At 47.8% G+C, this 12,161-nt stretch overlaps 1 protein-coding gene across 1 annotated transcript in view; it reads right to left on the reverse strand.

The window, feature by feature from the left end:
• Window positions 1–11,818, reverse strand: part of PPIP5K1 (diphosphoinositol pentakisphosphate kinase 1) — a 46,152-nt gene extending 34,334 nt beyond the window's left edge. Inside the window, exons 1-14 of the mRNA XM_009708957.1 lie at window positions 11,672–11,818; window positions 9,883–10,078; window positions 9,700–9,790; window positions 8,625–8,710; window positions 8,244–8,398; window positions 6,900–7,001; window positions 6,452–6,613; window positions 5,287–5,408; window positions 4,714–4,815; window positions 3,394–3,480; window positions 2,872–2,947; window positions 2,246–2,355; window positions 1,153–1,238; window positions 615–743 (exon numbers count right to left, since the gene is read on the reverse strand). Of these exons, the coding sequence (XP_009707259.1) occupies window positions 615–743; window positions 1,153–1,238; window positions 2,246–2,355; window positions 2,872–2,947; window positions 3,394–3,480; window positions 4,714–4,815; window positions 5,287–5,408; window positions 6,452–6,613; window positions 6,900–7,001; window positions 8,244–8,398; window positions 8,625–8,710; window positions 9,700–9,790; window positions 9,883–10,078; window positions 11,672–11,818 (1,651 nt within the window). The remainder of the gene's footprint in view (window positions 1–614; window positions 744–1,152; window positions 1,239–2,245; window positions 2,356–2,871; window positions 2,948–3,393; window positions 3,481–4,713; window positions 4,816–5,286; window positions 5,409–6,451; window positions 6,614–6,899; window positions 7,002–8,243; window positions 8,399–8,624; window positions 8,711–9,699; window positions 9,791–9,882; window positions 10,079–11,671) is intronic.
• Between the last annotated feature and the right edge of the window lie 343 nt (window positions 11,819–12,161).

Below are 12,161 nucleotides of genomic sequence, written 5' to 3' on the forward strand. Positions count from 1 at the left end.
ATCAGATCAATACAGTAGCAGTGTATTACTTCTGGCTCTTCACTTGGATGAAAAAGGCAATCTCAGTCTTCCCCCCCGCCCCGCTTTGGGGTCTTGTTCATCTCTGTGTGTTCTAAATGCTTTTCAGAGTCACAGAATTATGGTGGAGAAAATACGGAGAAGTTACCTTCCCATTCTCCTGCTTCAAGGCAGAATTATCTGTGTTCCAAGATAGATTTCCTCTGTTCTCTACATCTGACCTAAATTCCTTGTTAATCATACACAAATTTTGAATCGTATTTGCTGCATCAGAATGTCTTATTAGAATGGCTTCTCTTTTTTGAATACTGGCACATTAGTTGAAAGAATGTTATTGTGCTCCAAGACATACTAAAGTTTAACCACTGCAGCAGATATCTCTAGCCAGCTTAGGAATCTTTGAGTGCAAAACCCACTTGAATTATTTATCCTTACCAGGTCAACTCAAAAGAGCAAAACCAGTAATGATCCGAGTCACAGAGGCTGCACACAGCCCACAGATGTCCAAGCATCCCTCATGCTGGTGATCAGTGACCTGGGCTGGGCAGCCTGGCACAGTCAGAGGACAGGACTGGAGATCCATGGGCAAAGCTTACCTTGGCCACCAGGGTACATGCAGCGAAAGGCTCGCCCCAGCTCTTCTGCCTGGACTCTCCCTGCTGGCGTCAGCTCTCCACCCCACTTAAGCACCAGGAGAAGGGATGGGGAAGACTCTCGGCGAGCTTCTAGGAGACAAACAGGTACTCACTAGATCAGATCTCAAAGCTGAGCTTGCAGGGGGAGAGGAGGGGAGGAAGAAGAGGTTGTCATCAGCACCTTGCAGAGCATTCTCAACACAAGCCTGACACAAAATCCCTGGAAACCAAACCAGCAAGTATGAAATTAAGAGTCACTACTTTTTGAAGGCATAGGCTGACATTCATGAAATTGGAAGCATAAGCCCTGTGGCACCATTCGGGGTAGACTGGTACACTACATTATGCATCACTCCAACCCTTCATATGATGTGAGCACAGATAAGATACGGGTCACTTATTTTGCTTGCATGTCCAGAGGCCTATAAAGGTAGGATAGCTGCACGCAGTCTTCAACACCAGGCTCGAAGATCACGGCAGCAACGTCAGGTTTCTTTACCTTCGTCTTCACTTGCAGCTTTTGGATGTCCATGAGGCAGATAGGTCAACTGAACCTTACGGTTAATGCCAGAAAAATGTCCATACCTGTCACAAGGAGAGGTGGGAAAAAAAAAATTAAACAAATCAGCTCCACTCACCCTTTGCCCAGAGGTCCCTAGGCAGCACACAGCAAAAATTCAGCACAGGCAAGAGACTTTCTGCTGCAGTATCAATTGCCACGGAACATGAACATTTTTGTCATCTACCTGTGACCCGGCATGCACTCCCCAAAAAAGCCAAATAAATCCCCCCAAATGAAAGTCAAAGATCCATTTACTTGCCTGCTCTTCAGCTGACAGTACTCCGTGCTCTCATACCCCACCGGGGCTTTAATCAACCTTAGTTAATTTCTACCTACATCTTTAACAAGTGAATTAATGAGATCACAGAAAAAGAAACAATCTGCCAGCCGCTTGAGGATAACCACATCTCTAATGAGCAGAAAGAGCAGGGGAAGGAATCATAGCAAAAATTCATCCTCTGTGCTCCACAGGCATGGCTTGAACAGAGACACAGCTTGAACAGAGACACGGCCTGCGTATGCCACAGCGAGCTACAGTTCTGAGAGAAATCCTTCTTCCGTTTCCAAGATGCCAACACCACCATATTGTCTTTTATTTCAGCTGTATGAAACCGAAGAGGACACAAACACCTTTTCATGTTTTCCAAGCAGCTTTTTGTTAAACTTTTGGCACCGGGACAACCTTATTTAAAACAAGATTTGTTCCAAATTTATCAAAATGCTTCATATCAATGTGGTCCGTACAGGACCCCAGTTCCTCTCCCGTAGCAAAGCAAGCGCAGTTTTGTCTCAAGACGTTTAGCCAAAAACCAGACACACTTGGAACAAGAATCAGCAGTGGTTTTGATGCCATGGAGAGAACATTAAGAGCGTGGCACCTTTCATGCATAGCTGCTAACAGGGGACGGAGGAGACTCCGACCTCTGGGGAGCCAGCTGGCAAGGACATCAGCAGCACAGCTTGTTTCTACATCGCATCTACATCGCAGCTCCAAGACAAACTCACAGTGCCCCAAGATATGAACCCTTACATCTCCAAGACGCTCTTAAGTTGTTCCAGTTTGGATTTCCTCTCCTCAATCTCACAGTCACTGTGGGTTCCCAGGTCCACCACAAGCTGCCGTGCAATGTCCAGCACTTCCTGTTGGAGAGCAGACAGTCTCAAGCATCCAGCAATTCTGCCTCAGACTCACCACTGTACTCTTGCAAGGCTTCACCCACCATCAGGTCCACACAGACACTCATCATAGACACATCATTTCGTAAGACACAGCTCAGGCAGGACAAACGTTCACACTGCAGTTTGCTTCATCCCCACTCCGTCCTCCAGCCCCATTCAGAAACAAACAGGTGCCTCCAACTGCCCCACTCTCGAGCCTGGACCGATCTTTCAGCAGAGGCAACCACAGCAGATGGGCAAGCTGCATCAGGTCATTCCCATCCTACAGTCTTCACATCAAGCCAGGAACAGTTTCCATTCTGCTCTCATACTATCACCCAGCTAAGTGTGCACGGGGTGAGGAATGAGAAAGGGAGCCTTTGTGCAACAGACTGTCAGCCTTTTGAGGGTTTCCACCCTCCCAAAGAATTGCCTTGCACTGAGATCCGTATTACCTGCATGTCACACACCAGTAACCCCAGAGAGAACTCCCCTCACCTGTAGCTGCTCTGGTTTCTTCAGCTTCAACTTCCCTGTCTTGTAGCCATCATATTTCTCAAATAATTCAAAGAACCTGGACAGACAACAAAGAATCCTGATCTACTTTCTGCTGTTTCAGTGCTACAAGGACTGTCATCCCTACATATGCATTCGTGCTCTGCTTTTCAGGCAGAACCAGCAGGCCCACTGGCTCCTTCCTTTGCTTCAGAAATTCTGAAAACAACACATGTTTCCAGCTGCAGATATGAAAAGGAAGCAGCCACTAGCTTCCCATTTAGTGGGGCACTTCCCTTTGCAGCACCTAGACCTTCACTCTTTCTTCCAGTATTCACACAGAAGGTGCCAGGATCCTAACGGGGAAATAGTACTCCCTCAACTGGGCAGAAAGCATTTGCTCGAATGGAGCCATAAAAAAGCACTGCCTCCCATGCACTCAGCCCTTCTGCTTCTCCTCTCGATTCAGTAAACAGGCCCTCCTCACTTCCCAGCAGCACAGCATCTTCTTGCCTTAACTCTTACCGGGGATGCTTAACTTCCATCTTCATCTTCTGCTTTGGGGTGCGATCTCCGTGCCGGATGACTGCAATAACACAACGAAGCTCCATCCTGGGGAAACACAAGATACACCTTACAAATGTGCCCCTAAACTCCAGAACTGCCACCAGAAAGTAGCTCCATCCTTTTGACAGCAGCTTTCCTCATCAGTGGCAGAACTTCTCCCAGACTAAACCAGGCACAAGTGCCAAGGCTGTAAAAGCAGTCAAAGTACTGCAGACACTACCAGGTCATCTGGTTTCCTATCAGGGAAAAGCACCACAGTACCACAATATGACAGGCAGAACTACACCTGCAGCAGCAAGGACCAGGCTGGGTGTTACAGAAGCTACAGAAAGAGCATTTTGAATTGTGCCCAGCCTGTTTTCATGCCCAACTCGTGTAATGCTCATAGGACCGCTTAGAAAGACCCAGGAAAAAACAACTTGGTTTAGAAGAATGGTTACACAGCTGGGGTCCTGTCTTTGAGCAACTGGTAAGAGCTGCACACAGAAAGATCCCATAGCAATCAGCCACCTGCAGGAACCAGTAATTAGGCTGGCTAATTTCACAAGAGCTACATGAGTTTGCTTTTTCAGATACTACAAAATCCAACTATTTATTTTAGGATCCCAGAGAAACGGGGATCAACTCTTATCAGTCTCATTGTCACAAGGTGTCATGGAAGCCAGCAGTCCGGTGTGCTGTGCAGTGTTTGTGTTTGCCAACTTTTTCCAAATGATCACACAGTAAAGGATGAATACGGACTCTCAATCTACCTTTTCTGTAGTACCTACTTTGTTCACTTCACACAAGTGTACTGAGGATCACAAAGAAATTTTTGCCTTTGGTCTTTTAGCCTTATGTGGCAGAAAACTAGTAAGGCTGACAGTATCAAATGAGGGTCTGCCAAATGTACAGGTAATGTGAATACTTCAGCTAATTGTTTACCACCCATTTCACTGGCAGTTCAACACGCATTTACAGTGAGCCAGCTACAGTGATGCCCTAATTTGTTTCCTGTCCTGATCAAAAATTTGGGCCTTCTGAAAGACATGTGGGCAGTTTCAGTAATTCCTTCAATGACTGCTCGTCTGCATTCAAACAACCTACAACTAATTTACCATCTATCACTCCTTTCATGTGCATGGCTAAGCCTTTCCACAGGCATTTCAGGATTGCAACCAACACAGCAGCTGGAGAATGCCATGCTGCTGGGTGATGTCTGTCCCTTGGACAGGGTTTGCATTTTGTCCCTCATGGAGCCATCACCGGCATTCTTTTGAGAAGATGGCAGGTACTCACATGGTGCCTGACGTTGTGGGGACAATGGGAATGTCTTCGGCCTCTGTTGGGATGGACCAGGGAATATGAAACTGGGGAGCCAATTCCCGCATGATTATATTTCTGGAAGAAATTAGAATACAAAACTCACAAGAAATTCCATTCCCTTGGTTCCCCAGCTCCTCCTTAGTGGTCCAGCTTAAAGATTTGAAGAGAGCCACAGAACTTCTCCTCACCTTCCTCACAGAAACATCTATACCACACCATAGGCTACTTAGGGCACCCCAGAGGGACACCAATTTCCCTCACATCACCAATACTGCAGCCGGGCTTGGCTGTATGACAAGTAGGACAATGACAAGTCCTGTAAGATAGATCTAGCTGTAGACAAAGACAGCTAATGCCAATGCAGGCAGGAGCTCCAGGGGCTAAAAATAATTAACGCATTCCTCCCAGAGCCAAGCTGTCACCGATGAACACATATTCCCGTATGAACTACCTGCAGACTTCTCCAACATACCAATCAGTACTCTACGTTCATTCTACTTTGCTGTGAGTTACCTTACCCGCTATCAAAACTTGAATTTTACATACCCGAGGATTTTGGCACAATCATCGTAATACTTCATAGAGTTCTTCACAAAACTGAAGCCGTTCACGTCGCAAACAAAAGAATGGCCGTTTGCCCGCAGGAGATCAAACCCACACACTGTTTGCTGCGTGAGGAAGCAGAGGACACAGGACTCAGGCACGCTGTCAGGGAGCGCAGCGAGGGGACAGCAGCTGCCCAGCCAAGCGGGGCACACACACAGACCCAGCCTGCGAACACCGCCCAGTTCAGGTCCTCTGGTGCTGCAGCCGTCCTCCGCTCCACGCCTACCTCATGAGCCTTCAACAAGTGTGAAAATAAAGCCATCAGCCAGTGGTAACAGGCCCTTCAGAGGAATCTTTACATCCTCACAGCTGTATCAAAGGCCCAACCCACAGGCCCCCAGATTAAGCCATCAGGGCCAGCCCCCTACCTCCCAGAGCTCTAAAGGCTAAGACAGAGCAGCTCCTGGCTCTTCTGCTCGTGTCTCTGAGTCCAACCACTTTGAACCAGACTGACAAATACAGACAACAAGCAGTGCAGGCAAAGACATCCATCACTGTGTGGAAAAGGCTACAAGGCAGAACAAGGCCACAGCGGTATCAGCACAACTGCATGGGTTGCAGATTGCAGCAAGGGCAGGAACAAGCAGCTAAGTGCTTCTTCTGCTGATACTGCTAAACATACCATGGAACAATACCTAGACTCACACACTCACTCTACCGACCTGTAGAACAGAACACAAATGTGCACCAAAGCCAGATCAAAAACAGAACAACAACAACAAAAACAGAAGAAAAGAAGACCAAGCTTTCCACACAGACACAACTAGGAAACAGTAAAGGCGGGACAAGCACAGGTCAGATGGACAGCAGCATGCTCAGAATGTGGTATAAAGTGCTCAGATGTACACTGGACACCAGCCACCTGCCAGCACAGAGGGCATTCGCTGCAGGCCCTCCTGCCTTCACAGTCATCTCTGACCAGCAAACTGCCATGGCCAGCAGCACCAGCTGCACCCAGCCAGCAGAGACGGCAACCGGCATCAGGTGTGAAAGACTGCCGCACCAGAGACACATCAGGGTAACAGAGCTCAAGCTTTAACACCGACCGAGATTCAAATCAGACATTCGTGGAATATCCCGCTCACGTAGGCGAGAAAACACAGACCTTAAAGGCTACGCAGACTTTCCGTGCAACTAGTTTCTCCATGGCAGTCAGCATGACTGGGTAACGGATTTCTTTCCCTTCACTGTCCCGTTCAACCTTCCCATCCAAAGCAGGGGATTTGCGAGCCTCTGCATGGGCATAGTCCGGCCCAACAGTGTACACCTGGGAAGAGAAATAGTTACACCTGACATAACCACCTAGACTAACTGCAGCTTCCAGAAGGTATTGCTACTGCAGACACAGAGGGAAGACGATCAGATGGTCTCGTGCATTCCTCCTGTTATGACCTACAGAACGCCCGCTCCCCGCTTTGGGATCCAAGCTGCACAGTCAGCACCTCATGGCTTAAACAAATACTCCAGAATCTAAGTAGGACTAAGTAGGACTGCCCAACCTTCAGCTATCCCAGGCCTGGAGAAGGAAGGATCTATTCCAGGCTTTTCCTTACCTTCACATCGGTGCCATCTGTAGGCATGAACTCCTCATAAATGTACGAGCCTGTCTTCCTCACACTGCTCTCTGGGGAGTACACGCTACTCCGGCTGCCAATCTGAAAGCACAGAATAAACACCTCAGGGAAGAGCATGGGGCTCCTCTTCTTAGATGGAAGAACAAAAAGCCTAAGTTTTATCCCATAGGTAGAGAATTAGCAGAAGGCAGCTCAGAACCCGCAGCTATTACAGCACACTTATTTATGGAGGACAAAAGAGACTCTGAAACACAGACAGTAGGTATGTTCTCTTCCAGGCTTTAAAGAGGAGACAAGTTATTATAGACCATTAGGTTGACTCTGATCACTACAAGGATTTGAAACAAAAAAGAGTGGACAAAGACCTAGAAAGTAAGGAGCCTAGCTCATAAGCAAATGAAAATAAATGATGATAGGTGATAATCAGACCAATTTAACTTCCTACTAGGACAGTTGACTGATCTTATGGACAGAGGATGATGTTGTTTTCATTTTTAGTAAGGCTTTGGATACAACCTCAAGTGGCATGCCTGTATGTTACCTAAGGAAACAGGAAACAATCATTTTAAGATTATTAATGGCAGATGCATAACTGATCAGAAAAAAGATATATCACAGCTATTAACTGATCGCTGACAAAGTGGAGGAAGTGACAAGGGCAGATTCCCTGTGGAATCTAGGAATAAATACTGCAAGGAATAAATACTGCATAAATACTGCAAGCTATACTAAGCTGAGAAGTGCAACAGTGATGCTAGAGGACAGGAACATAAGTTAAAAAAAGAAAAAAATCTCAATAAATTGAGGAAGCGATCTGGAAAAAACAGCACGCAATTTAATAAGAGACACAGTTCTCCATGACTGCTATACAGGACACAGGTCAAACAGAGGATGGGGAAGGCAAAGTCAGCACTACCACTAAAATGTCCTTCTCCAATTCACAGGTATCATAGAACCATAGAATGGTTTGGGTTGGAAGGGACCTTAAAAATCATCTAGTTCGAAGCCCCCTGCCATGGGCAGGGACACATTCCAGTAGACTAGGTTGCTCCAGCCTGGCCCTGAACACTTCCAGGGATGGGGCATCCACAATTTCTCTGGGCACCTTGTGCCAGTGCTTCACCACCCTCATGGTGAAGAATTTCTTCCTTACATCTAAAGGCAGATGGGGTTGAACTAAAAGTTCTAAGAAGGTCTAGATTTCCCCAACACAAAATCTTCCTTTCCTCTTCACCTGCCCCACCACTCCCTCGTGAAGCCACATGGGTCTCAGAGCCACAGAGCTGTTGGTTTCAACACCAAAACTGGAGTCCTCCTCCTCACCTTCCGAAAGAGCCGCTGGCTGCCCCCACCTGCTGACGTCGGGTAGTAAATATACACATTATGGTCTTCAGCACTGACTGGCTTCTCTACAAATGGCTTTGGGAAAACAGCTCCATTTACCTCCACGTGGTCTTCTCCTTCCACTAAGTTGCATTCTGAAGACAAAGCACAGCAGCAGCATGTTAGGAAAGGGTGAGACATCCCTAGGGCAGAGGCAAAGCCCTTCAGTCCTAGCCAGTCAGCCAGTTTTGCTGTTGGGACCTTTGTCCACTAAAAACAACAGACTTGTGAATCAAGCTGATTATCAGTACCTATTCTCCGCAGAATATCTTAAATAGTACAGCATGTGAAAATGGTTTTCAGTAGAGCCTGGACACTGACCTTCTGGTCTATCAGGGTCTCGATTGAGCACAGCATAGCGGGGCAGGTCTATTCCCTCTTCTTGAAGGATCCGATACACTTCACGCCTGTAGAGGACAGAAACAGTGTCAGAAGAGTCTAGAAGGTCCTCAGTACCTGCCAAGGGAAAGGCTTCACTCCCAGTGATGAAGAAGAAAGTCCAATGAACACTAAGAAGCCTCAAGACAGAGTGCAAACTCTTCTCAGGACATGCTCTCCAGATAGGACCTGCAGGCTATGGGGCATGCCTCAGTCCTACTCCGGACAGAGATGTTCCCAGAGTCAGTCTCCACCTGACCTAAACCTGGATGCTCATTTACTAGCACATGTCCAATCCACAGCAGCCCACCCAGCACACCCCACCTACCCAGATCTGCCCTCTCACGCTAAGCTGCCCAACGTTCAGGCCAGGCAGATGCAGTAGATCCTCTTTTCATCCCGTGTCAGTGGGGAAACCGCAATCCTTTCACTAGAGTTACACCCTGCCTGTCAGCACCCACAGGAACACCGCTCTCAACCCAAAGACATGGCAGGAGGTTTGGGGTCTGGTATGAGCCCTACCCATACACAGCCAAAGCAGCCTGGCTGTATGCACTGAAGTACGTGACTGCTGGTGGTGGCCTCTACCAAGACCTGACTGAGAAGCCTCTTGAAGCGTCTGACCAACATACCCTCCTCAGAATCTGACCTGGCCTTGCTCCCAATTCCTCTCCCAGAACCTCATCCCACTACTTGCCCCTCCTACTCAGAGACTAGTCTTTTTGCCTTAGTCGTGGCAGTCTCATTCTGTGAGATCTCTTCCACTTCCTACTTCATCTAGCCATTCCTTACATTTACACCAGGAAACAAAACGTGCCAACTCTCAATGGTTTTACCCTCAGATCTATCCCCTTCTGTGTTTTGGAGAAACAACCCCTAAAAGCTACTGCTAAGGTCCCCCTCCTCCCCATCTCACTCATTTGCTTGTGGCCAGGAAGACGAAGTTCGCGCAGCATGCTGAGGAGAAGAATCAGACAAAGGAAGAGGGAAGGGGCTTTAGTGGATCACAGACACCTACCTGTCCTGGATATAATACTGCATATCAAGGTCATTAATCAGAAACGGCTTGCACAGCTTGGCATAAGCAACCGCTTTATCCAAGGGGAATCCTGAAATACAGAGGAGGGGCGTGGGAAGAGAATGAGCAGAAGCTCCCTTGCCCAGATCTCAAGTAGGCTAAGGTCGGCCACTGACTTTTTACCTTTGGAGTGAAATGATATTAGGCAGTCACAAGAGGGCCAGTTCTCCACCGGTTCATTCAGAATAACATCTTCCCCCATAATCACCACTGTGATATACTCAAACTTGCACAGACGCTCCAGAATCTGTGTCATGGGCTTTGACTTGGACTTTTTGGTCATGGCACAGATTCCAACCACAATCTGCCGTTCAGGTGGCTAAGGGAAGACAGAGATCAGTTTAGTACAGGCTCAACTACTTTACTGAATTTAAACTGTAACAGTGTAGAAATGCAGCAATGCAGAAGAAACAAGGGATTTTCTTCCAACCTTATGCACTTACAGCTCTTGCTAGACTCAAAGCCATACACACTTTCAGCTCCCACTAGAGTCCACTGGTGGACATCATTAAGGAGCAGCCCAAAACAACTGCTTCTTTGCCCGGTAGTACGTACCTTCTCCTTTTACTGTGGGCACTAATGCCAAGGTCAGAAATAAATATCTGGCACCTGAACAAGCAGCAGGGACTGAAATCCCACATCATGTTCTCTGGCCCGTAACTCACCAAGACAGCTGGTGGACTTAGGAAGGCTCAGAGAAAAGCTGCAAACGTTTTATAGCAAAAAAGTCCAGGAGCTCAGTCTGTTTGTCTTATCTGAGAGAAAATGAAGGGGAGATTACAACAGTAAGTAGCTACGAGTAGAAGAGAAACAGGACCAGGTCCTCTTCCATATATCTGACAAAGGTACAAGAAGATCCAGTGGGACGAAGTTAAGTTGAGCAAGTCAAGTGAGAAGGCGTGCATTCAAAAAGCACTGGTAACCATAACAGAGGAACAGGCTATGGTCTGTGTGGACTTTCCGTCACTGTCTAGAAATCCCAGACTGGATGTTTTCCCTGACAGATTAATTCTAGCCCAAGCAACATTAAATGCAGTGAGATCATCTGAAGTGATACACACAGGACTGCAGGTTAGCCGGCACATGCAACTGTGGCTTCAAACTGAAAGTCAAGACTTTAGAAGTTACTGTGCTGACTTGCAAAGCCAAGGTTCCACAGCAAAAAATAACACCTGGGAAGCGAAAGGGTTTCCAAATCCTTCACCACACCTGATAAATGGCTCCTCACTGAGCATCAAGGTACACAACATTGCCTGGGTTTGAAGGAAGCCCATGTGGGCTCCTAGGCCAACAACCTACTTGCAATGGAGGCTCAAGGTACAGAGGCAATGGAAACGACCACTGCGCTGGCATACAGTCTCAGCAATTCGCATAGCCAGCAGCAATGTCCCTGCTGCATCCAAGTCCCAAGTGCAGAACAGCAAATAAAACATTTAGCGTAACACTGAATAGGGGCCAAAAGCTGTCAGGAGCTGGAGATCATTCTCCTTTCTGCATCCTGTTCCTGGAGGTTACAGAAAGGAATGCATGCTTCCTTTCTGCAGACACACCTTTGCCCTTTTCACAGTTCCCAGAATTTTCCTCAGAAATTTCCCTGGTGAAACAGAAAGTTTACAGGAATGTCAGGGTTAAGTTGTTAGGACAAAGAAATCCGCTATTGTACCTGAAAAAGACCTGCAAGCAAAAAGGCGAGGATTTACTGCAGCATGAGGCAGCAAGCATGGCAGCATGACAATGCAGAACGTCCTGTCAGAAATGACACTGCTGTTCCCCACGGCTGTGCCACACAGCCTGGTGCCATGTCCCCTGAAGTCCTGACTTCCTCCGGCCTCAGCAGCAACCGCGCAAACCCTGGCTGAGACCCAGGAATTCTGCACAGATGCCCCAACCCATAATGCCGGGACCTCCTTACCGACTCCTCCTTTTCATCATCTTCAAAGAAATCGGTTTCGTCTGTCTTCATGTTTGATCCCAGGAAGTCTGTCTCATCATCCCTGGAACCGACCACAAACCTGGGAGCGGAGTACTCTCCCTCACTGGAGGTCGTCAGGGACGACATTGCAGCTTCGGTGGCCGACCATCCCGCTCTGGAATCACAGCGTGCAAAAAGGGATAGAGAAGGTCAGACGCAAGGCGAGCCAGGGGCTGGCTGTGCTACTGGAAGCAGCTGATGGTGGGGAGGGCAGGGACTGATCTGGCATGAGTGAGCCCAGGGACGGTGCTGCCAGCGCAAAAGGAGGGAGCAGGAAGAGACCCTCGGGGTGGGAGGGGAACCGGGATTCAAGACCATTTTTGACAGGCAGCTCCACTGTGCAATTAACCCCCTTGCACAGACTGGGAAAGGGACAGTGTCACCGCCAGCACTGAAATCACATAAACCTTACAATGAAGCATGCTCCAAG

This window comes from Cariama cristata, unplaced genomic scaffold (genome assembly GCF_000690535.1).
Source record: "Cariama cristata isolate BGI_N322 unplaced genomic scaffold, ASM69053v1 scaffold12341, whole genome shotgun sequence".
Classification (NCBI taxonomy): domain Eukaryota; kingdom Metazoa; phylum Chordata; class Aves; order Cariamiformes; family Cariamidae; genus Cariama; species Cariama cristata.